The sequence below is a fragment of the Temnothorax nylanderi genome, unplaced genomic scaffold (genome assembly GCF_030848795.1).
Source record: "Temnothorax nylanderi isolate EJ_2023f unplaced genomic scaffold, tnyl_v1.0 TNYL_tig0552_pilon, whole genome shotgun sequence".
NCBI classification, from domain to species: Eukaryota; Metazoa; Arthropoda; class Insecta; order Hymenoptera; family Formicidae; genus Temnothorax; species Temnothorax nylanderi.
Window position 1 is genome coordinate 86715 of NW_027249614.1, and position 24664 is coordinate 111378.

Sequence of the window (24664 nt, forward strand, 5' to 3'; positions counted from 1 at the left end):
CGCGGTACTTCGACAGGAGTCCCCGCCCGGGGTCGTCGGACGCAGTTCCTCATGGCCTCCTTGGCCGGCTGCGGCTGCGGTGGCGGTCCCGGGGTCCCCGCTGAGCGCCATACGGCTCCTGTTCGCGGTAACCCGGTCCGCAGCGGCTACATCCGCTGACCTTCACCCCCCCGGCTCCGCACCCGAAACAGAATCGTCGCCGGGGGTGGGGGCAGTTGCTGTACGCGTGTCCCAACTCGCGGCAGTTCCAGCAGCCCCTCGGGAATCTTTCTGGCGGCGGTGACGGGGCCCGGGTTTGCGCGCCGATCTGACACGAGACGGCCGTGTCCGTCTGGGTGCCGCGCTCCATCCCGTTCCGCGCCCTTGGGTTCCCCAGGCGCGGGAAATCCCGCCCACTCAGCCACGTCTGTACCGCGCGCTCCGTCCGGGGCAGGGGCCCGGGCACCTCCTGGGCCATCGTGTCCGTCTGGGCCGCTCTGTCACGGCCCGCCCTCTCCGTCTGGGCGGCTTGGCTCCTTTGGCGCGGAACCTCGTACATTACCGCGCCCCCTGGGCCCTCAGGGCATTCCTCATCAGCTCCAGGGTTTGGCCCAAGTCGTCCCAAAACAGCGGGTCGGCCCGGTCGACGGCGATCTACGCGTCCAAGTGGTCCACCCAGAAGGTGAACCACACCCTACGCATGAATCGTTGGGCCATACTAATTCCGCCGCGGTACTGCTTCTCGTCTCTCGCGGAAATTCCTACGGGTCAGGGACAGGGGGGTAGTACGGCTTTACATCCTTCACATGCACTTTACCCACGGTTGATCCGTTCAGCTGTGCTAACTCATACACAACCGGAGAGATCACCCGTTTCACCCGCAACGGTCCCTGGAACTTGGGTGCCAACTTTTCTGCAATATTCTGTGCGGCTGACGACAGCACGTGCTGCCGCCTTAATACCAAGTCCCCGACTCGGAACCTTCGCGGCCGTCTCCGCAAATTGTAATTCGCGGCCTGCTTCTGATTCGCGAGGTCCATATTTTCCGCCACCCATTCTCGGATGGCCCGCAACTCGGTCATGCGCTGTGACCACGCCGCAGGGTCTCGCGGTTCAACCTGATCCACCTCTTCCCCACGGTCACGCAACGAGTTCGGCGGTATCAATTCGCGCCCGAGATTCACGAACGCTGGGGACGTTCCCAGGGACGAATGCGACGCGGTATTGTAAGCGAAACGAAAACTCGGGAGGTGTTTATCCCACTCCCGGTGGTCCCTCTCGATAAACGACACGATCATGGTTTTTACAGTCCGATTAACCCTCTCTACGGGGTTGGCTTGCGGATGGTATGGCGGCACGGTAGTGTGCGTGATACCGTTTTCCTCGGCAAAACTCTTGATCACGCGATTAACAAACTCCGTCCCGTTATCGCTGAGGAGGATCTTAGGTTGTGACCGGAACAACGAATGGAATTGTTAATATTATTAAATATAGCCACTTACTACTTGGGCTGTGTTTACGGTCGCCACTGTATTTTTAGGATCGAATACAGAAACCTTGTTCAACTGCGTTGCCCCGTCCTTCCTTCTCGGCAAGATGGCTGTCGATTCACGTCGCAGGCGCGTTCAAGGCCGTCGGCCACGCCCTTGTTAAGCGAACGTATTTACGAGGATAGGATACTCACTGGGGTCGCGAAATGATGCTTTTTGTTTATTATAAACAAATAATAATTTATTTAAAACTAGATTGTACAGCAATCTCTCCTAACGCACGTGTTCGCTCGATCGCGTGTTGCTACGTCGAGTTGTTATCGAAACGCCGTTATTTCGGTTAAAGCGGATCTTAACGATCAATATAAGCGCAATAGGATATCCCGTATCACGCACTCACTGTCTCTAATTAATGTTCAATCACGCTACTGACGCTAGCGGATAACGGGATAAGACCGCCTTTGTTCGATTTGTATGACGAAACCGTGGTACGTGTTATCGTCTCGAAACTTCGCGACGGACTGTCCGGGAGGAACGGGTCGAGTTCTCCCACCTTAGACTCACGCATGCGCTGAGTCCTCATTTTAGGCGCGCAGCCTTCGCACTCGCGGAACGCACCTTCGGGTGTAGATGGTACGATTCCATCTGCACTTCGCTTGCCGAGTCGTTGTTGGGACTCGGCACCTTTTCGTGAGATGCTACACTAAAGTGCAACGGCGCGACTTGGCTTTCGCACCCGCGTGAACCAAACGCGTCGCTGCACGCAAACTTCGCGCAAGCGAACTCAAAGTCACTCGATTATTATCGAGCGACTCTCAACGTCACAAAAGACGAATCCAATGTAAACCAGGTAAGTATTTCTCTTTTCTTTCAGGTACCCAGGATCGCTATGGAATCGTCTCATCTAATCACCGGAGTCGGTGTAATAAAGGTAAGTATAAAAGGTAAGTATAACGCGGCTTAAAATTACCGCACGCATAATCGCATAATAACGAATTCTTAAATTGACAGGGAATAATGTTTAAATATTAAATTAATGAATATAATATCAAATCGGCTCAATGCCGTCTAAAAGTGTAGAAAGTACATAAAAGTGAAAAAAAAAGTGTAACTGAATATAATGAAAATCAATGCTATCTGCAATGTTAAATAAATCTTTGCCTGGAACAACTCCATTTGGCCGGTTTCTCTTCCGTGAGATGTAACTGTAAATAAAACGCTGAAAATTCTATGAATTTAATGAATCTGCACTCCGAGTGCTAAAAGTGTATCAAAAGTGTAACCGCCGTGGCTGGCTCATCTCGCACGCTTATTCTAAGACGTCGAGTGTAGAAAGTGTAAAAGTGTAGCACCTTTCGGTGACTCGGTCTCGCACGCTGAAATCTAACATGCAAGTGTAGAAAGTGTAATGAGTGTAAATGACAAGTGTAGAGCCTTCGCTGGCTCGGCTCGCACGCTGAATCTAGAAACAGGTGTAGAAAGTGTCAAAAGTGTAGTTTAAAGTGTAGAGCCTTCGCTGGCTCGTCTCGCACGCTGAATCTAAGAAACAGGTGTAGAAAGTGTAAAAGGTGTAATAAAAAAGTGTAAATCTTGTTAATTGTTTTAAAATGTTGCAAATGAATATAATTAATTGAATATTGCCCCAAAGGGTCGTTTCTGTAATAAAATCTTTAGATATGTTGAATAAAGTGTGAATTTAATTGTACTCGTGCACCTTGTGCATCTCGTCGGCTGAAGGCCTTAATATTATTGCTTAAACGTTTGAAATGTTAATATAACTTTATAAAATTGTTGATTATGCTGACTTGGAATTTCTTCCACTTACAGATTGTCTCGGCGTTCTCTCATCGGCTTAGGGCCTGTAAAGTGTAGTAGGTGTCACAAAGTGTAATTGTAAATGACGCTTGAAAAAATTAAATGAAATATATGTTTATTCAGGAATATATCCTGCTCGTTAGTAACGTTAAAAGTGTAGCTTAAATGTTATAATTAAATAAGACCGTCACTCGCGGATCGGTCGCGGATCTACTCCCGCTCCAAGAATTATTATGTAAAGTGTGAATAATAGGAATAGTGTAATTATGATATCCGTGTCTGGGAAACTTGTGAATAAAGGGAAAAATATTATGAATGAAACAATTATGTATTCTTTAAATTTCATGGTAAGCAATGTGATTCTGACTCTACTTTATAAGAATATACCAGTAGCAGTATGCTAACTACCGCTATGGCAAAGAGAATAAAAATGAACGTAAGTATTATTATTTTGAATTTATCTGAATCCATCTCAGTGAATATGTTAATGTGTTTTACGTGCTTGTCGCTTCGACGATTATCTGGGATTGGAGGAATGTTAATAGGTAAGTATTTCGTGTATTTGTATTAGGTGTAAATGTCTCCTTTCTTTATTATTAATAATCTTAATTTATTTCGTCGGCTCGCTGCCGTATCTATATCTATCTAAAACCTTAATCATATTTTCTTTAATAAAACGTATAGTATAAAACTCACACATAAAATAAAATTGACTCGAATAGCTTTGTCGTTGATTCGTACAGGTACATTATTAAAAAGGGATCTTTCGTTCTACAGCTGGGTGTAGCTGCCCTCGGTCATCCGTTCTGTCCCCTCTGGTTGCGGCTCCTGCCGTACCTCCTCCTCTGCTGCGAACAACTGGCTCCCCGGCGACGTTGTTTCCGTGATACGGTTGATGCCCCTCGCCATGAGCCTCTCCACCTCCTCATCGGCAAGTTCCACGAATTGTGGAGACTCGCTTACGTCTTTGTCGTCCGTCTGGTTCCTCTGGGTCAGGCTTACGTGACCTTCGTCGTCCTGGTGCACCTCTGTCAACTGCACCTCCTGCCCCTTCTGCACTTCGTCCTTGTTCTGCCGCACCCTGGGTTCCCCTTTGCTGTGGGACATGTCGGGTGTGTCGGCGATGACGTCCCGGCTCTTTACAGAAACGAAGGGTTTATCCTTCGATTTCAAGGTGTCCCCCACCGCGTCTCGACAGGGTCCTCCAAGGCCTCTCGAATCTTCGGGCCCGTGGCCGCCGGTAATGGCTTTAATTCTATCCACTTAGTAAACAAATCCTGGATCACCAGGAGATAACTGTATCCGGCTTTACTTCGCGGTAATGGCCCCACTATGTCGGCGGCAATCGCGGCCCACGGCCCCTCAATTACGCGTCGACCCATCCAACCCGCGGGACCAGCCTGCTCGACCTTAGTCCTCTGACACGTGTCGCACGTTCGAATATACCGGGTAACCTCGCTGAACATGTTCGGCCAATAATAAGACACAGCGAGACGCTGATATGTCTTCTCGACTCCCAAATGGCCGGCCTGAGGAGCGTCGTGGGATTCGCGAAGTGCCTCTGCACGTAATTCTTTCGGCAACACTAACTTCCACCGGTCCAAATCCTCCACTATATCCGAGATAACCGGTCGCAGTCGCAAAAAATACAGCTGTTTATCAACGATCTTCCAGTGGGCATACCGTTTCGGATCCGTCGCTACCTCCCTATACCGTTTTCTGTACCACTCATCGCTCGTACCCTCGCATTCCTCGATCTCGACCGCGGCATTCACGAGACCCTCCACGCTCTCATACATTCTCGATAAAACATCCGGCACGTGGTGTAGGGCCCCTTTTCGGTACTCTACGGTGTAATCGTACTCCAACAGTTCCAACGCCCAGCGGGCCAAACGACCCGTGGGATTCTTTAGGTTGTGGAGCCACCGCAAGCTACTGTGATCCGTAATCACTGTGAATTTATACCCTTCTAAGTAAGGCCTAAACTTCTGGATGGCCCACACCACGGCCAAACACTCTAGCTCCGTCACCGAGTACCGCTTTTCGGGGTCCGATAACACGCGACTGGCATATGCTATTACGCGCTCCTCGCCTCCCAGATTTTGTGTTAGGACCGCCCCCAACCCGACCGAACTCGCGTCGGTCTGTAACACAAACGGCTCCTCAAAATCTGGGCATGCTAGGACGGGGGCCGCCATCAAACTGTCCCTAATACTGTTGAAGGCATGAACCTGTTCATCCCCCCACTCCCAGCGCCTGCCTTTTCTCAAAAGGCGGGTCAAGGGTTCACTCAACGTCGCGAAGCGCGGTATAAATTTTCTATACCAGGACATCCCGAGGAATCTACGTAATTGCTTGAGAGTTCGCGGTGCCGGGTACTCCATTATGGGGCGCGTTTTCTCCGGATCGACCGCTAGGCCCCCCCCTCCACGACGAAGCCCAAGTATCGGACTTGCGACCGACAAAATTCACACTTTTCCATGTTTACCGTCAACCCCGCCGCGGAAATTTTTTCCATCACTCGCTTTAGCTATTCGAGGTGTTCCTCAAAGGTCTCTGTCGCGATAATAATGTCGTCCAAATATGCAAAAACAAAGGGCTCCATTTCTGGGCCTATCAAGCTGTCCAACAGGCGTTGGAACGTAGCGGGGGCACCCGTCAACCCATATGGCATTCGAACGAAATGGTACAAGCCCTTCCCCGGAACGCTGAACGCGGTAATCTCCCTACTGTCTTTACTTAGCGGGATTTGAAAATAAGCCTGGCTGAGATCGATTGTGGATATATACTTTGCCGAACGCAACTTATTTAGTATCCCCTCCATCGGTGGTATCGGATACGCGTCTTTTTTTTGACATTTTGTTTACTCCGCGGAAGTCTAGACAGAATCGGTATTTGCCATTCGACTTCTTTACCATCACGATTGGGTTCGACCATTGGCTGGAGGACGGTTCAATTATACCGGCGGCTAACATTTTATCTACCTCCGCGCGGATCGCCTCCTGAACCTTTGGTGAGACTAAGTAACAACGCTGTTTCAATGGAGGATTGTCCCCCACCTCAATCTTGTGTTCCGTCAGGTCGGTTAGGCCGGGATTTTCCGATGGCTTGACTATATTCCGTAAAAAATTTTTGAGGTGTTTTTTCTGGTCTTTCGTTAACTCCGCCAATCCGCAACAAACGCGAGAATCCGTCTCCGCGGAATCCGTTTTCCCGGAATTAAACGGGTAACGGGCGCGAGGTCTATCCGCGAAATACCAGTCCCCCTTTCCGAAGTCCAACGCGATACCAAACTTTGTCAGGAAGTCCATCCCCACTATACACGGCACGGCCAAGTCTGGCAATATCCCTACTGAAATTTTCCGACTCCTGTCCCTCAGATGGATTGGGAGCGAAGCTTCTCTATGAATCGGGGCTATCTGTCCGTTTGCCATTCGGATCTTAGCACCCCCTCCGCGTGTGGTTTGGATGCCCAAGCTATCGACTATTTGCATCCCCTCGCGGCCAAAAAGCGTCAGGCTCGACCCCGAGTCTACCAGCGCTACTATGGAGCGGCCGCCCACCCGGATCTTGAGGTATTTTAGCGGCGGGAATTCGGCGGGGTCGAGTGTCACGTACGAATGTGAGAGCTTCTTATCACGGGTATTCGCGGTTCGGGCCTCGTCCTCGACAGTTGGGGGCGTAGGGACCCGTCCTACTGACCCCCTTTCGCGTTTCCCGAGCATCTAGGGCACGTTCGCGTTGTATATCCCGGGTTGCCGCACCGATAACAATATTGTCGCTGAACCTCTTTGCAAGCACGCGCGCGGTGTCCCGACTTGTCACAGTTCCAACATTTTAAGTCGGTATCCTCGGGGACCGACCCCGACGCGGCGACTGTAGTAGGCACGCTCGCGGTAGCGGCAACCGTGGTGGCGACGGTTTTCGAGGCTCTTTGTCTGGTTCCAGTTTTCCGATCGACGATTTCCCCCGCGGCAACCGTACTCGGAATTCGCGCTTTCCCCTTTGGGGCGTGATACGCTAAGTCCGGAAAAATGGACTGCTCCGGCGGTAAAGGGGCTCGATACGTCCTATCGGCGAGGAAGCTGCGTTCCATTCGTGTGGCTAGATCCTCTAGGGTGTGAAAATCGGAGAAGTCAAAACGACGTATGGCAATCTGCAATCGCGGTAGTAGATTGCGATGAGCAAGCGTGAGTTGCTCCGCGAGAGACCACGGAGGGCTCATCCTTGCGAATAATGCCCGCAAACATGTTAAATAATCAACCGCCGACTCGTGTTCCCCCTGCGTTCTTCGCAATATCTCCTCCCGGAGTGTAAATAAGTAATCCGGATCACCGAACCTAGATCGCCACGCGTGCTCAAAATCCCGCCAATCCCGCCAATTCTGGCTTTCTAACCTAACCCAATATAACGCGGTACCCGATAAAAATAAGGGCAAGCATCTAAATAGATCGGCGTCATCTACCGGAAGAATCGCCCGAGCCTCCTGAATGCGTAACAGAAACGCCTCCGCATCACTGCCGCGCTGTCCCGAGAAATGTAAGTTCCATTTCCTCATTAAATTATAGGCCTCAGCCGCGGATCCGCGCGTATCTCGCCGATCGTTGACGTGCGACGGGTATTCTGTTCGCGGGGGTGGCATCCGATAACCTTTCCCTCCCCCGGTCTCGGCGGTGAGGGCGGGTGGCAAGCCATACGCGCCCAGACTCGCGAAAGGGTCCTCCCTTCCCGTAGCCGGGTCTCGCGGGATCGTCCCGTTGGCCCCATGGGGACTGGCGTTCTGTATCTCTATGGTGGGTGGAGGTGGGGGCGGTTGCTGATTGTTCATTTCGCTCGAGGCCGCTTCCTCGAAACTTCTCAAACGCGAACGAAAGGTGGGCAATATACCGCCCGTACCCAACCCGATCCGCTAAGTGCTGACGCGCCTCTTTCAACGTCCATCGGTTAATCCACCGATGAGGCGAATCTCCCTCCCGCATTCCGCGGGGTCCCACCGTTTTTCCCCAGCCCCCGCGAATGGGTCCTATGTTTACTTAATGGCTACAACTACCGAGCGCGAAACCGAAAATCTTATGTCCCTTCTCGATACGCGGAAATTAAGGTCCTATCCGAGAATTCGCGAACCCAACGAATGTATGCCAGCCGCAATATTATCGGACGCTATTCACTTTCGCGAAATTCAATCGTCACGGCTCCCGAAACCGTAAACACGCAGGAATCCGGTACAAGGAACGACGGAAAAACTCAAGTTCCCGAACCTCGGCCGTACGCGAACCAAAACAAAGCCCGAGTGAAAGCGGCCTTCACTCGATATCACGCACAACGAACATGGCACCAAAATTCCAGGGCCACGAAATTTCACTTAACTCAATATAATACATTCATACAGGGAAACACATAAACATAATAGCAACACAAAATAAATTTAATTGCGCACGCTCTCTCTCCCGATTTTTCCTCCAATTTTATTTGAAATTTTCGGGCGAGAGGCCCCACGTTGGGCGCCAAAATTTTATGACGACGACGACGATGTCCTCACGGTCTCGCCGGCCGTGGAGGAGCGCGCCGTCGCTTTGCCTTTTCTCAGGCTTAATATGATAGTTTCCCGAAATCTCTATAGCCAGATGGTAGCTTGACCGGACACTTTCTCCAATATGATAATGGGCGCCAGGTGCGAATACGCGCACCACGTTACTCTAATTCCAACTCTGACTCTCAAACGCAAAATATCTCAGGCGTGCAGTCCATAAGCGAGACCGCTGGTGGATCTCGGTTGAAGGGAGGAGAGGGAGCGCAGCGCAATTGACACACAAAGAAATAAAGCACTTAAATAACAAACGAGTATATTTAATAAGAAAAAGAAGACAGGATAGAGTATGGTTTTCCGCAAAGGACCGACAACGGTCACAGCGCGTCCCGCCACGCTTCGCGAGATCGGCGAAGTATCTCGTTGCCACTCAATACTGAGCGCGGAACAATATTCTAACGCGGGACGATACATTAACGCGGGGTGTGCCTTACGCAACGATACTCTAACGCGACACAATACTCTACGCCAACTGATATTTTAACGCGACACGAACGATATCACGAATACTTTACGCGAGACGACACATTGACACGAGAATGATACGCTCCCGTGAGCGATACATTTTTATGCAAACATTACGCGGACCGAGACCTTAACGCGAGCGATACCTTACGCCGGACGATACATGAATCTTCCGCCGGATTTCGCGGCATCGACGCACACTTACTTACAACGAACGCAACGACACACGACACGATAATCTCCCAAAAAATGACCGCAAATCCCTTCGGATCACGCGAGTCCCAGATTGACCCCGCGATTGACCTCGGTCTTCACGCACGAAGCCTCGCGAGGTCCGCAATACCACACAGCGATGCCCCGCACGCCGCGACGCGATCACGCGTAGGCCACGCTACGGCCCCGCGATGATACGGTGCCCGGTCGTGCGAAGAGCACTCCGTCTAAAACGGCTCGATTACGCCCGGCGCATCTTCCCGTTCACGAAACCCCACCGAATTCTCACAACGACCTTACGAAAATCACACGACACATCACGCTCCGGTTCTCACAACGATATCACGAAAATCACACGGAAACTAAACGCATCCGACGGAAATCACACAGAAATCGGACGACTCAAATTACGCGGAAATCAGACAAATTACGAGACGCTGACTGTCGGCGGCCGCACTTCCGAATCCCCGAGACGGGCAGCACAACTCTCGTTTTCTCGGCCGGGCCCTCCCGCGGTATTTCTCTCGATTCTCTAATAGCGATAACACATTCTCGCGGCACAACGCGACTCCCGGGAGGGCCTCGGTATCGCGGCGATCTTACTTTGGATGCGTGAGCAGTGGCTTTACAATTGTCCTTCGTCCTTCGCCGGCAGCCTTATTCCGGAATCGCTCGCAGGGGCTGGTTGGTACCGTTCGCAACCTCGGCTCGCACGACAGTAACTCCCTCCGGTCCGGCGGGACCACGCTGGGCCCGCGCGCCTGCGCGCCGGGGTTGCACCACTGCCGATCGTGCGATCGCCGCGCCCGACTTCCGGCGCCTTGCGCGATCGCCGCCTCGCGCGCTTGCCGCACCCGACTCCTGCTGCGCCCTATGCGCCTGCTGCGCCCGTCCGGGCGCCTCTCGCACGCGCCTCCACCTACCGGCGGGTGTTTCAAATCCACATCGAGTCCGGCTGTCCAGGCCGCGACTCGAGGACCGGTCCGTCGACGACCAGGCTGGACGGGCCATGGCCCGTCGACCGGTGGCGGAATTCCGGTAGTGATTTTATCGTAGGACGGGGACCTTCGTCGGGGCGTCCCCCTCCTCGGTCCCTTCGTGCCCCGGGCCGTCATCCGTCGTTGCGGGCTACGCGTTCTTCGTTCCAGGCGCTCGGCTGCCCCGGCTGTGGGCCCCAGCGTGACCCGACCGTCGGCCGTCCTTCCCCGGTAAGCTTCCGGCTGTTCACCTGCAATAATCCCGCGGTGCGACTTTACGTCGTTACATGAGTCCCTGGCCATCTGCTCCGCACCCCTCGCTCATAACCTGCAAGTCTTACAAAATTTAGCCTAACGATAGCTCTAACGCCTCGCCCGCTCGGGTGGAGGCACCACCCTTGACGCCCACCTCGGCCGAGCTACCCTCCGGGCCGGGGACGTGACTAATGTCACGTCACATTAGATATTCAATAATATTCTGTTTTTCTATTCTATAATATTCCATAATATTCTATTCTTCTATTTTATAATATTCCATAAAATTCTATCTCCTATTCTATGATATTCTACAATATTCTGTACTTGTACTGAAAAATATTCTATAATATTCTATTGTCTTATTCTATGATATTCAATAATACTCAAATCTCCTGTTCCATGATATTACATAAAAATTCTAACCTCCTATTCTATGATATTCCATAATATTCTATTCTCCTATATTCTATGATATTCTATAATATTCTGTACTTGTACTGAATAATATTCTATAATATTCTATTGTCCTATTCCATAATATTCAATAATACTCAAATCTCCTATTCCATGATATTACATAATATTCCAATATTCTATTCTATAATATTTCATAATATTCAATTCTCTAATATTTTATAATATTCTATAATATTATATCCTCCTGTTCTATGATATTCTATAGTATTCTATTGTCCTATTCTATGATATTTTATAATATTCTGTACTTCTACTGAATAATATGGTATAATGTTATATAATATTATATCCTCCTATTCTATGATATTCCATGATATTCTATTTTCCTATTCTATGATATTCTATAATATTCTGTACTTGCATGTACTGAATAATATTTTATAATATTCTGTTTTCCTATTCTATATGGTATTCTTTAATATTCTGTATTTGTACTGAATAATATTATTTTATATTTTATTTTCCTATTTAAGATATTCTATCTGTACTTGTTTTAAATAATATTCTATAATATTATATACATATTATCCTATTCTATGATATTCAATAATAGATACTCAAATCTCCTATTCCATAATATTACATAATATTCCAATCTCTTATTCTGGGTGCATTCCGTTTCACGCATGATACGCATGATGCATCATTTATCCTTGTGTAACAGTTGGTGAACAACAAGAATAAATGATGCACTATGCGCATTATGCATGAAACGAAATGCACCCTCTATGATATTGCATAATATTCTATTCTCCTATTGTGTAATATTCTATAATATTCTGTTCTTCCATTCTATAACATTCTATAATATTCTGTTCTCCTATTTGATGATATTCAATAATATTCTATTCTCCTCATCCCTCCTCCACTTCTTCTCCTCTATTCTGTTCGTTAACTCCATACTTCTTCCTTTCCTTCCTTTCTCCTTCGCCCTATAATTTCCGCTAGTAATGTATATATGATTGCTTTGTTTCTTTTACTATGATACTGCTGGCTATATTCATGAAGCAATAATATTCATAGAAAATTAACTAAAAACGGTCACAGAAAAGTGTCTTATATATATAATTCCTATCTAAAAATTTAGAGGTAGGATAAATGAGTAAGTATCTGTGTCTTTTGTATTCTCTTTTATAAATATACATTCTTTAAATTATAAAAAGATACATTACATATAATATACTATAGCTATTAAATCTCAAACGTATTTGGCATGTGACAAAAATATGATGTTTTCAATATTAATGTGTGCAACTTTCTTCTTAATAATATCTAAACTGAACCACTCTAAATCGAGCGACTTTGACACTACTTCTAAAATTGAATCAATTATTATATTTTCAATGCATAGTGGTTGCACAATATATACATATCCTAATATATAACATTTATTATTATACAAAACTATTTTAAATATTTGTACAATATTACCATATACATTTTCAAAAAATCTATCATCAGTTTTTCTAATTCTCTTGTCACTCGTTCTATATAAAACGTTTTCATGATACATACCATTAAAAACTTGTATATCATTCATATCAACGTTATCGTGAAATTTATTATTAATAAGCTGTTTAATATCTTCATCTACATTATTGTCCATGTCTAAAAGATACGAATTTGCACAGATTTTGGAGATGTTTTGCCTTAATATATAACTGTTGTTCAATAAATTTTTACAATAACTTGAAGAAATACTGTCACATGAATTCAATAATTTGCTTTCCAGTATAGTTTTTTGAATTAAACGTTTTGACATTTGCTTTAGAACACCTTTTGGGCCTGTTAATTTTTGTTTTAATACGAAAATTCCATTTTCGAATGGAAAAGTAGAAGTCATACAAAGTGGACCACTTTTATACACGTGATCAATTACATGTAGTAGAGCATGAGTATTGAAAGTCATGGCTGAAAGTCCGTAATACTGTTCGCAATTTCCAGTAAACCGAATAATATCTATTTTGCATTGTTCTAGATTTTTTACCGTTATATTTTCAGATAAACGAATGTGTATTGAACGTACTAGTAATGCAAACGAACTTAGAAATTGTGTTCCTAATATTCCTAACAGACATGGAATGCTTGTATATAAGACCCAGGATCTCCATTCGCTTGCCTTCCATTTCCCAGCATTGAATGAACGAGGAGTTCGGTGAATTTCGCGAGGCAATCTAATGTTTAATAATCTTTTCTCAACTCTTTTTATGTCGTCCTTTGTGAGATGAAATTCATCTTTTCCATTCGCAGTCCAAATTTTCGTCCACAAAGCACAAACCGTACCGAGTAAAAAAGTGTGCATATAGTCGTATGCAAACCCCCATACGCAATCAAAATTATGCAGATTAGTAATTTCTGCGTATCCTTTAACGCCCATTATGAATCTGTTTGCTTCTTCTGCTTGCAACATATCTTGAATAAAAGTATCGTGATTCCTTAAAGGAGAATCATCGTCTTCAAAAGGATACCGCATAGCACCATTTTCGTATTTTCCAAAATGACAACACCAACTACACCCGTAATGACCATTAAATTGCAAACGATTTTGCATAACAGGTCGTGCTACTGAATCTACTGTTGCGCATAGAGGTTTCAATACGAAGGTAATCTCTTCATTGTTAGACATTTTTATTGTAACTCCATTTTGCATTAAATCTCTCAATTGATCAATAAATACCTTCATGTACAAATTCATAAATTTTGGACTTGGTTCAGATGTCGTCATCCACATTGCTGCAAGCAAAATGTACCTAAACCGTACTCGAGGCGGTAATTCATTTATTATAATTTGAATAGGCCATATACCACTCTTACTGCTTTTAGAGATCGGTGCACCGTCAGAGTTAAAGTTAAAAGTTAATAAGACAGTATTTTGTTGTACATTGTAATATAAATTTTTATACAGCTGTCCATCGTACACATCTTTTATAGTATCTATATTTTTTTTCTTTAATCTATTCTTAATAACAGTTATATTTTCTAATAACATTTTGCGTGCAGTTGCATTTTCTAATAGTGTCATTAATTGAAATTTCACGTTTATACTTAAAAAATAATTCGTTGCATTAGTACTTATTTTATAACTTGTTTGGCATTTTTCACAAATACGTTGAGTATTTGACAACAAATCTGTTTGTATAAATTTTCCTAATAGACAGTTGCATTTCGTACAATAAAAGACATACTGATATATATTTTCTGGAGGATCTAAACGTTTACTTATCATATATTTTGAAAAATTAATATTTTTTAATTCTGGGTCTGCCCAAGTTTTAACCATGTCAAATAAAGCATATCTCCCTTCATCAGACACATTGAATCGCACGCAATATGTATGAATCATTAGAATAACCTCTAAAACTGTTGTTTGCGAGCCTTGAAACATCACAGTCTTGTCTTGTATGTTTTCGTCTTCGTTTATACTTGTATTATTAAAATTATGTTCAAAAGCTCCTATAGTCGCATCATTCTCGCTTAGTTCATTATCATTTTGGTTTTGTTTAACATCAATATCGTTATTTTCGTTACAGTTTTGTTTTCCATCGTTATCATATTCAATTAAATTATGTTCATTACTTTCATCCTCACCAGTTTTAAAAAAACGTACATCTAGATTTCTTGATTGTTCACGATCACCTTTTCTCGCTGTTCCACAATTAGATTTCAAAGAGAATGTTGGAGGTAAAACTTGTTGTGATGATTTTTCATTTTGTTTTCCTAAAAAAATAATACTTTGTCAATAAAAATATTTAATTTTGAGAATAAACATAAAATACTACTTTTTACTAGAAACCCGGATGTTCTGCTTATAACATTTCAGTGATTATAACATTTTAAAAAGGAATTTTAACATTATAACTATACATAATTTTTTTTAATATGTTCCAAGACGAACACTTTCTTTGCAATGTACATAAAATATTAATCTTATTTTCATTAAAAGTCGATCGTAAATAAAAACAATATGTAGAAAATGTAAAACGTTTTAAAAACTTATTGTAATGAACGTTCACAAAGTTAAAAACAAATTAGAAATTTGCACTTAGCATCCTCATCAAATTAAAATTGTGCAAATTAGAAATTTGCACTTGGCTTCCTCATCAAATTGAGATGTGGAAATTTGCACATAGCAAAGTCACAATTTTGAAGTGAGAGAGTAGGAAATTAGCAAATTGAATCCACAACGTATTGCTACGCGCTCAAAGCTCCTCTAAGAGGAATCTTATATTTTATCAGATGCATAATTTTTAGTTTGGCTTCCTCATAGAGGAAGCTTTTCGCGCGTAGCAATACGTTGTAGATTCAATTTGCTAATTTCCTACTCTCTCACTTGAAAATTGTGACTTTGCTATGTGCAAATTTCCACATCTCAATTTGATAAGGAAGCCAAGTGCAAATTTCTAATTTGCGCAATTTTAATTTGATGAGGAAGCCAAGTGCAAATTTCTAATTTGCACAATTTTTTTTTCAAATTTTTTAAAAATTAGGGACCTTTGATCGCGTATAAAGCTGGGTCTAATCAACCAAATCTTAAAGAATTATATATGAAATAGGGGTAGAAAAGACTGAAGAATATAATAAAATTAGAAATAGATCGATATCTTCAAATTTGCGGAAGTTAGAACAACCACAAACATTTCTACCAAAATTCTAAATTTTATTAAAAAAGAACCGCTTTACCGATCATCACCAAATTCAATCCCAACCTTCCTTACATGATACTCTATCAATTAAAAAAAAAACATCCCGATATCTAAAAAATCACGGAGGTTATACCATAAACAAAAAAAAGATACACACATACATACATACATACACACAGACATTTTGTTCAAACGTGATTTTTCGACGTTTTAGAACATAAGCAACACATTGGCATCGAAAACTCAAAAAACAATTTTTACTTCAGTCTTTTCTACCCCTATTTCATATATAATTCTTTTAAATTCGGTTGATTAGACTTAACTTTATATGCGATCAAAGGTCCATATACGAAATTTATGAAAACAAAGCTTCCTCTATGAGGAAGCAAAATAGGGAAAAAACAACTCTACCGATCAAAAAGCTAAAATATATGATATCAATACTGGAATTGGGAATATACACTCGTCCCTCGATTTACGCGGAATATTCGTTCCACGTGGGTTTTTTTTACGACGTTGAGAATTGTGTAAATGAAGTCTGCCAGTACATTAATCTGAGACCGCGTAAATATAGTACCACCTAAAAAAAAACCGCGTATAAAAAGTACTGTGTAAATCGAGAGACGAGTACGTGTATATGATTGCATAATTATTGTTATACATTTTCCCCATTTCAGAACTGCAAAACTTTTATTCAAGAGCAATAATATTTCGGTTTAAAATAAAACAGTTTGCTTCGATATATGATATGACGTGGAAATTCTTCTCTTTGTTTAATAAATCTAGAATGTATGTTATTTTGCAATTAGTCTTGATATATTTTTCTAATCGTTTATTCTAATGTCGTAGTAAGAATTAACATTTACATAGCTAGCAAACTGTTAAATCGAAGGGTTTATTAATTCAGAATAATCATAACTTTCCTGATTCATCATTGATGTTACAATAACAATTTACAGATTTTTTATTCTAATCTATAAGATTGCATATCGGAAGAACCAGAGATTTCCACGTAGAAACAGTGCCAAAAACAAAAAATACCATAGTTTTATGATGTAATAATGCTACACAGAGAGAATTTTTTGTTATATTTTACCCTTAAATTCACTACAAACTTGAGACAACTTGGCAACCAAAGAATTTTTAAAATATACAAAATACATTTTACAAACAACCTGATAAAAATTACCAAGCAGATTGGTAAATTTTTAAAAATTATTAAAATTTCCTAGATGTATTTTAGTAAAATTAATCAAACATATTTTATATTTTAATGTAATAGATATTAATATTTTTTATTATGATATATATTAATCAGAATAGCTCGCATAAAATTCTTGGTGGTAGGGGAGACCGGGGCCTAACCGTCGCCGGGGTTGAACCGTCAAATTAAATATCTCGGAACCTGTATATTGTGCGAACTCGCTATTAACATTGTAAACGCTGCTTATGGTACCCATGTGACCAACGGAGTTTCGGCAGGTTACCTGCCGTGTTATGATTTTTACGAGGGCAAACGTGTTTTCGGAAGGTGAAAGTTACATTTTCTGCGCGTGGAAATTTTGTAATATCTGCAATAATATTTGCTCTCCAAATCTCGAGGTACGTGATTATAAAGAGTAATGCATGCTGAACACGAATCCAGTGTAGTTTTTTCATTATCGTTGATGTCTAATATTTTGTGGGCGATCAAACCTGAAACTTGTGTTTGGGGTTAATCCGTCAGTAAGCAGTCCGGGTGCATTTCCAAGGCATTTCCGGGCATTTCCAGGCTCACTGCATATGGAATATGGATGAGACGGGAATTACAACCGTTCAGACACCGAATAGAGTCATCGGACGTCGAGGAGTGAAACAAGTCGGGCGAGTGACTTCTGCGGAAAGAGGAACCCTCGTAACTATTTTTTAATAATGTTTCGCATAAAAATTTTAAATAAATTTTTATATTTTTCTCTTAAAAAACAATTATTAAGATGTATTATATCATTTTTCAGGATTAGATGTACGTATATGTATTGAAAATGCAGTGTGACGGTTAAACCCCGGCATTTTTTAGATTTCAATTTTTCCACCGTTGTCGTTTTCGCTCTATACCGGTTAAACAAAGCGACGTAAATAAAAATTTCCTATATAAATTTTGTAGCTAAAGGTTCACTCTTTACAGTGGTATACCACATTTAACTAAAATTATTTATTTTCTTGTTAAAAATCGGCACCGAAAAAAAACTGACGGTTAGGCCCCGGTCTCCCCTACATGTTGTCCCACAACTACCATGATTTCAGGGTAAATTTTAAGAGAAAATTCTCTCCGTGTGTTAATATTATTAGCATTACTTGAAATGAGGAAAATGATTGGTTATTTTACTTTTTTATTTTTACTCGTACCATATTTTGACCATCGTGTCAAAGTTTGTCGACTCACTGTAGGAATACTATTACGATCCAAGAGAAGCTTATTATATCTCCTACGCTTTCTCGACGATGAGTAACTATTATCATCACTGCTGCTCATTTTAAATAAAATATGATCATCCAGCTATCTACAAGAGAACAAATATATTAATTGTAATAAAAAATTTATCAAAAAATTATGGCTATTGTAAAAGAATTGTATTAGAATCATCTATTTTATTGGAGTCAATCATGATTTTTACTGTTGAAAGTTAATAAATCTATATATATATATATATATATATATAAGCAAAGCTAACCTCATATATTTGTGTACATGCACGCACTTTACGCAACACAGCCTATATGTGTGAGGCCCGGATCTTCATGGATATTGCCACGGTATTGTGAAGAAAGACAACAACATTTTGATCCGCACAGCTTTCGTAGAGACTGCGATTCGTTATTTACATACTGTATTCGTCGAGATATGCGGACTTCTCAGGACTGCGATCTGTTATTTACATAATAATCATCTATTTTATTGGAGTCAATCATGATTTTTACTTTTGAAAGTTTAATAAATCTAAGCAAAGCTAACCTCATATATTTGTGTACATGCACGCACTTTGCGCAACACAGCCTATATGTGTGAGACCCGGATCTTCATGGATATTGCCACGGTATTGTAAAGAAAGGCAACGTTTTGATCCGCACAGCTTTCGTAGAGACTGCGATCCGTTATTTACATACTGTATTCGTCGAGATATGCGGACTTCTCAGGACTGCGATCTGTTATTTACATAATAATCATCTATTTTATTGGAGTCAATCATGATTTTTACTTTTGAAAGTTTAATAAATCTAAGCAAAGCTAACCTCATATATTTGTGTACATGCACGCACTTTGCGCAACACAGTCTATATGTGTGAGACCCGGATCTTCATGGATATTGCCACGGTATTGTAAAGAAAGGCAACGTTTTGATCCGCACAGCTTTCGTAGAGACTGCGATCCGTTATTTACATACTATGTTCGTCGAGATATGCGGACTTCTTTTTTTCTTCCTTATATGGCTCCAGCTGCCTTCGGACGAAGGTAGGTAGAAGTCAATATGGCTAGATTTCTTCGGGGTGAGAATACGGAAGAGGTATTAATAAGGTAAACTGAGAGCCTGAGAATGCTTTCGCAGAGGGACCGTGTAATGCCGTGCATGTATTTGATCCGATCCTCGATGTGAGACCCACGTATTTGTGTTGTTTCAATTTGATGCTCGCAATGGCGGGATATTCGGGCGCTGCCTCGAAGACGACGGGGAACGACGCGACGAAGGATACAACTTCCACCGGAACTGGCGTCGCGACGCTACGCTGCGACTACTAGGTGCGCAACTAAGTTTCCGGGTTTTTTTGATCAATAAAAAATGGAAAATTTCAAGAGAAATACAAAAAATGGTTTATTCAAAGTATCGTCCCTCGCTAGCTATAAATTTTCGCCATCTCTCTGGCAATACATGAATACCGCGACAATAAAACAACGTGTCTTTGGACCGAAACCATTCATCCAACCAATTTTGCACTTCTTCGAAATTGGTCAAGTGTAGCTCAGCCAAGCCATGCGCCATCGACCGGAACAAGTGATAATCGGAAGGCGCCAGGTCTGGCGAATACGGCGGGTGCGGTAGCAGATCCCATTTCAGCGTTTTGATGGTGTCCTGGACGATGGAACTGCGATGGCACGGAGCGTTGTCGTGCTGCAATATCACTCGTTCGTGTCTCGTGTCCCATTCTGGCCGTTTTTCGAGCAATGTATGGTTTAAATTGATCAGTTGTTGTCGGTAGCGATGCCCATTGACAGTTTCGCCCGGTTTCAGCAGCTCATAGTACACGATTCCTTTCTGGTCCCACCAAACGCAGAGCGTTGTCTTCTTTCCAAAACGATTTGGCCGTGCCGTCAATGTTGATTCTTCACCAGGTGAAAGCCACGATTTTTTGCGTTTGGGATTCTCTAAATATATCCACTTCTCATCGCCAGTAACAATTCGATGAAGAAAACTCTTTCTTTCATGCCGCAAAAGCAAAATTTCGGAAGTGGCTCTTCGATTTTCCATCTGTCTCTCAGTCAACTCATGCGGCACCCATTTTCCTTCCTTTTTAATTTTTCCCATGGCATGTAAACGTTTGGAAATACCTTGGTGTCATGTTTAATGCCTCCGCAAGTTGATCTTGTGTTTGCGTATCATCTTCATCCAATAACGCTTGCAGATCGGCGTCCTCAATTGTTTTTGGTCTTCCGGAGCGCTCCTTGTCCTCAGTGTCGAAATCGCCACTTCTGAAGCGTTTAAACCAATCTTCACAGGTAGTTTTCGATGGTGCATGTTCGCCGTAGGCCTCCTCAAGCAAACGACGTGCTTCAGCTGTATTTTTTTTCAAGTTAAAGCAGAAAAGCAAAGCTTCCCGCAAATGCTGTTTATTTGGCACAAAACTCGACATCTCCGTTGTTAGAAAAAATATTTTTGCGTTGCGATATGTGTTTATATAACAACTGGTTATTGTTAACAGATGTCCAAGCTATAACTTCAGACAACTTCAGACATGTAAGTCGAGTACATGTGTTATTGGTGCCATCTATGTGTGAAACCCGGAAACTTAGTTGCGCACCTAGTAGGTATTGGCTTCGATAGTAGGTATTGGCTTCGATAAATTAATGTAACAAAAATAGCATTTTTTATTAATTTACCCAGCAAACACAGAATACACCGAGTGCGCAATTTGCTATCAAATTGCGCACTCGGTGTATTCTGTGTTTGCTGGGTTAACGTTATTTTTTTTCTAAGTTGCATTTTTTTCATAAATTATGCATATTATCTTTGTGCTTAATCTTTAAAAGCGTAAAGGTTTAATCCTTAATTTGAGGGTCAAACACCCTTTTATTACGTCAAGTTACCGAGATACAGCTACTTGAAGATGGTAAAAATAGTAGTTTTTTTATACTTTTAACCTAAAATTTTTCAAAATCTTGATGAGCTAAGCTATTTTTACACTAGATTTGGATTCAGCACGTTCAACAAATTTATTTAAAAATATGTTACAATCCCTAAAAAAGGAAAATGCTTTTTTTTTGTCGGACAGTGTAATTTGGCTTAAATTGTTACATTTGCAAAAAATATTTTTTTTATAGATGGAATCACGTAAACGGAAAAGTAATTTTGAAATTTGTGACCGACAAAGACGTCGGCGTGTCGTTCAAATTGTTCGACAGTGGGAACATAAATCTGAACCGATTGATAAATCCACTGAACTTAGTAATGCATCCATTGAACCTACTAATTCATCGATTGAATCAACTAATTCATCGATTGAACTTGCAAATACACCAAGTGATTTGTTTCTTACGCAAAATTTAACTTTCAACTCATTATCAGAAAGCATTGAAATAAATGCAAATAATTCGCCTGATACTAAAACTTTGTCGGATGAAAACTATACTTCTACGCAAGCTAGAAATAATTCTTTTTCAATAGACACTTATCCAAGCAGCGACGACAATATTGATATTGATCGAAACGTAACTTCCATTGTTGAAGTCCCTGTGATAGATGAAGCATTGGTGGACAGTTCTCAAAATATGGATTATATTAAGGCAAAACTGGGAGAATGGGCTGTTACTGAAAAAATTTCGCATAACAGCTTGAAAAAATTGCTTACTATATTAAAATCAGTCCCAAGCTTATCCACAGTATTACCATGTGACCCTCGTACTTTATTGCAGACTGCAAAACAAACCAATATTCGAGAAGTTTTTCCTGGAGAGTACCACCATTTCGGGCTTGCTTCAAGTATTCGGGACTCTTGTAATAGAATTGAAAATTTCACTATTGACGAAATAGCTATTGCTATAAATATTGATGGAGTCCCCTTATTTAATTCTTCTACGGCAGCGCTTTGGCCTATTTTGGGAAATATTATACCCTATAAAGAAGTTTTCATGATTGGAGTATATTACGGACACCAAAAACCTCAAGATGCTAACATTTATTTAGACCAATTTGTTCAAGAAGCTATTGAGTTATGCAAAAATGGCATTATTATTGGAGAAAAACTGTACAAATTTTCGATTCAATTTATCGTTTGCGATGTTCCTGCAAAATCGTTTATTTTATGCGTAAAAGGGTTTTCCGGATTTAATAGTTGCACAAAATGTATAACAAAAGGGAAAACAAAAAAAAATCGCAGATGTTTTCCCAAATTAAATGCCGAAAGACGAACGGATCGAGATTTTTTAGATTATCGTGATAAGAAGTACCACGAAAAGAGAACGATTCTCGATTCTATACCAGGACTGGGATTGGTATCTAATGTAACTTTAGATTACATGCACCTAATACTGTTAGGTGTTGTTAAAAAAATGTTAACATTATGGATTCACGGCGAGAACACGTATAGACTCGGCCGTCTACAAATTCTTAAAATCTCGAAACGGCTTGAAAATGATGTGAAACCATTTATTTCAAAAGAATTTGGTCGAAGACCTCAAACTTTAGAGTTTTTGAAGCTGTGGAAAGCTACTGAATTTCGACAATTTCTTCTTTATACGGGGCCAATTGTTTTAAGAAACATCTTGCCAAAAGCGATGTACGAACACTTCATGACGCTTCATGTTTTAATCAGAATATTATGCGACGTGGAACGGCATCCGAATAAACTGAACTACGCAGAAAGTCTTGCTAAACATTTTATCAAGTCATTCGCTAAAATATACGGCGTGCATCATGTAACGCACAACGTTCATGGTATTATCCACCTCGTAGAAGATGCAAAATTACATGGATCTATAGAGAAGTTTAGTGCATTTAAAAATTTGAGAATTTCATGCAAATACTGAAAAATATGATACGTAAACCAGAGAAACCACTGCAGCAAATAGCTCGACGCTATGGAGAAATAAAAACTGCATGTTTAAATTACAATAAAAGCACAAACGATGATTTAAAACTTGTTGCAACTTCTCTTCATGTCAAAGGTCCTCTGCCTGAGAACTGCATTAATCCACAGTATAAAGTTATAAAATCATCAAATTTTACCATTAAAACTACTGGAAATGCTGATAATTGCTGTATTCTGAAAAATGGTGACATATTTGAGATTCAAAATATAGCTTCTTGTCGTGAAACCCAAGAATTGATGATAATAGGCCGACAGCTCACTTCCAAGGAAGATTTTTTCAAGATTCCATGCCCATCATCATTGCTGGATATATATAAAGTTTAATATACACGCAGCGAGAGATTATCCTTACGACCACTCAGTGATATTGTCAACAAATGTGTAAAACTCCCACACAAATCAGGATTTGTCGTTTTTCCATTTCTACATTCTGATAATTAAGATTTAACGAGACTTATAAGCCAGTGCTGAGATTTACTTACACATTTCGACCAGATCTAGTGATTCACACCTACTGCTTCCTATTCATTGCTTGCACGTTATTGAATTGACGGATGTAACTAAGAAGCATGGCACTTCATTTCACGAGCATCCATATGTAGGAAGACGTCTTCTTACAATACGGACGTTCATGAGACGAAGTGTCACGCTTCTTAGTTACGCGTGTCCGGCGACTCGTTAATACGCAAGTGATGAGTAGGAGGCAGTAGGCGTGAATCACAAGATCTTGTCGAAATGCAAGTACTGCATACTGCTTATAAAAAAGCACGAGGATGGGATGTACAATATATGAGTTAGCTGTAGAAGATTGAAATGCATAGCAAATTGGAGTTTTAACTGCCCTATTAGGTGATTTACCGTATACACAGTTATTTACCACATCATTTATTTAAATATTTATTTTTGAAAATTAATTCTGAATGTATCAAATTTTAAGCTCTCATCAAGATGCCATCTGATAGATATGCGGTTATTGAATTTGAGGATGGCGTCAGTCTTGCTCCTGAAAAATGGTTGACACCTCGCAAAACTCATTGTTATTGGCCTCCGTATAAAAGTAAATCAAGAACATTAAGGGCTGTTGAGAATCAAGAAAATACGGCTGAAAATTGGAGTTTGTACAGCGTCAAAAAAATATTGGTTTCGACGAGTACGATAATTTCTTATATTTTTCAAAATTCTATGCATTTGTAAAAAACTCATGAATATTAACCTTAATTATCGTTATTATTTTCCTTTTTTAGAAACTTTTAAACGTGGAAAGGAAAAGTGTTCACAGGCTTGAATAATGTCAGATATTAATACTGATTCTGATATTGAAAAAAACAAAACAACTAAAAAGTCATCTCCAGTTATTGACCCTTTTCCATCGATTAACTGCGACGACGTAGGCCCCAATGATAATGATAATGATAATGATAA

General features: G+C 41.7%; 1 protein-coding gene and 1 long non-coding RNA gene across 3 annotated transcripts; both read right to left on the reverse strand.

Annotated features, from left to right (window-relative positions):
* Nucleotides 1-740: 740 nt before the first annotated feature.
* On the reverse strand, nt 741-1277 carry LOC139783870 (uncharacterized). The gene has a single exon (XM_071723027.1). The coding sequence runs from the start codon at nt 1275-1277 to the stop codon at nt 741-743; it is 537 nt and encodes a 178-aa protein (XP_071579128.1).
* Nucleotides 1278-13872: 12595 nt separating this feature from the next.
* LOC139783871 (uncharacterized) lies at nt 13873-19340 on the reverse strand. Of its 2 annotated transcripts, XR_011721409.1 has the most exons (5): nt 19175-19340; nt 18897-19087; nt 18616-18809; nt 18290-18444; nt 13873-14978 (listed from the first exon to the last, which is right to left on the reverse strand). It is a non-coding gene; the product is annotated as an uncharacterized lncRNA (long non-coding RNA). The 2 variants fall into 2 exon arrangements; XR_011721408.1 differs by lacking the exon at nt 13873-14978 and having other exon boundaries at nt 18289-18444; nt 19175-19338.
* Between the last annotated feature and the right edge of the window lie 5324 nt (nt 19341-24664).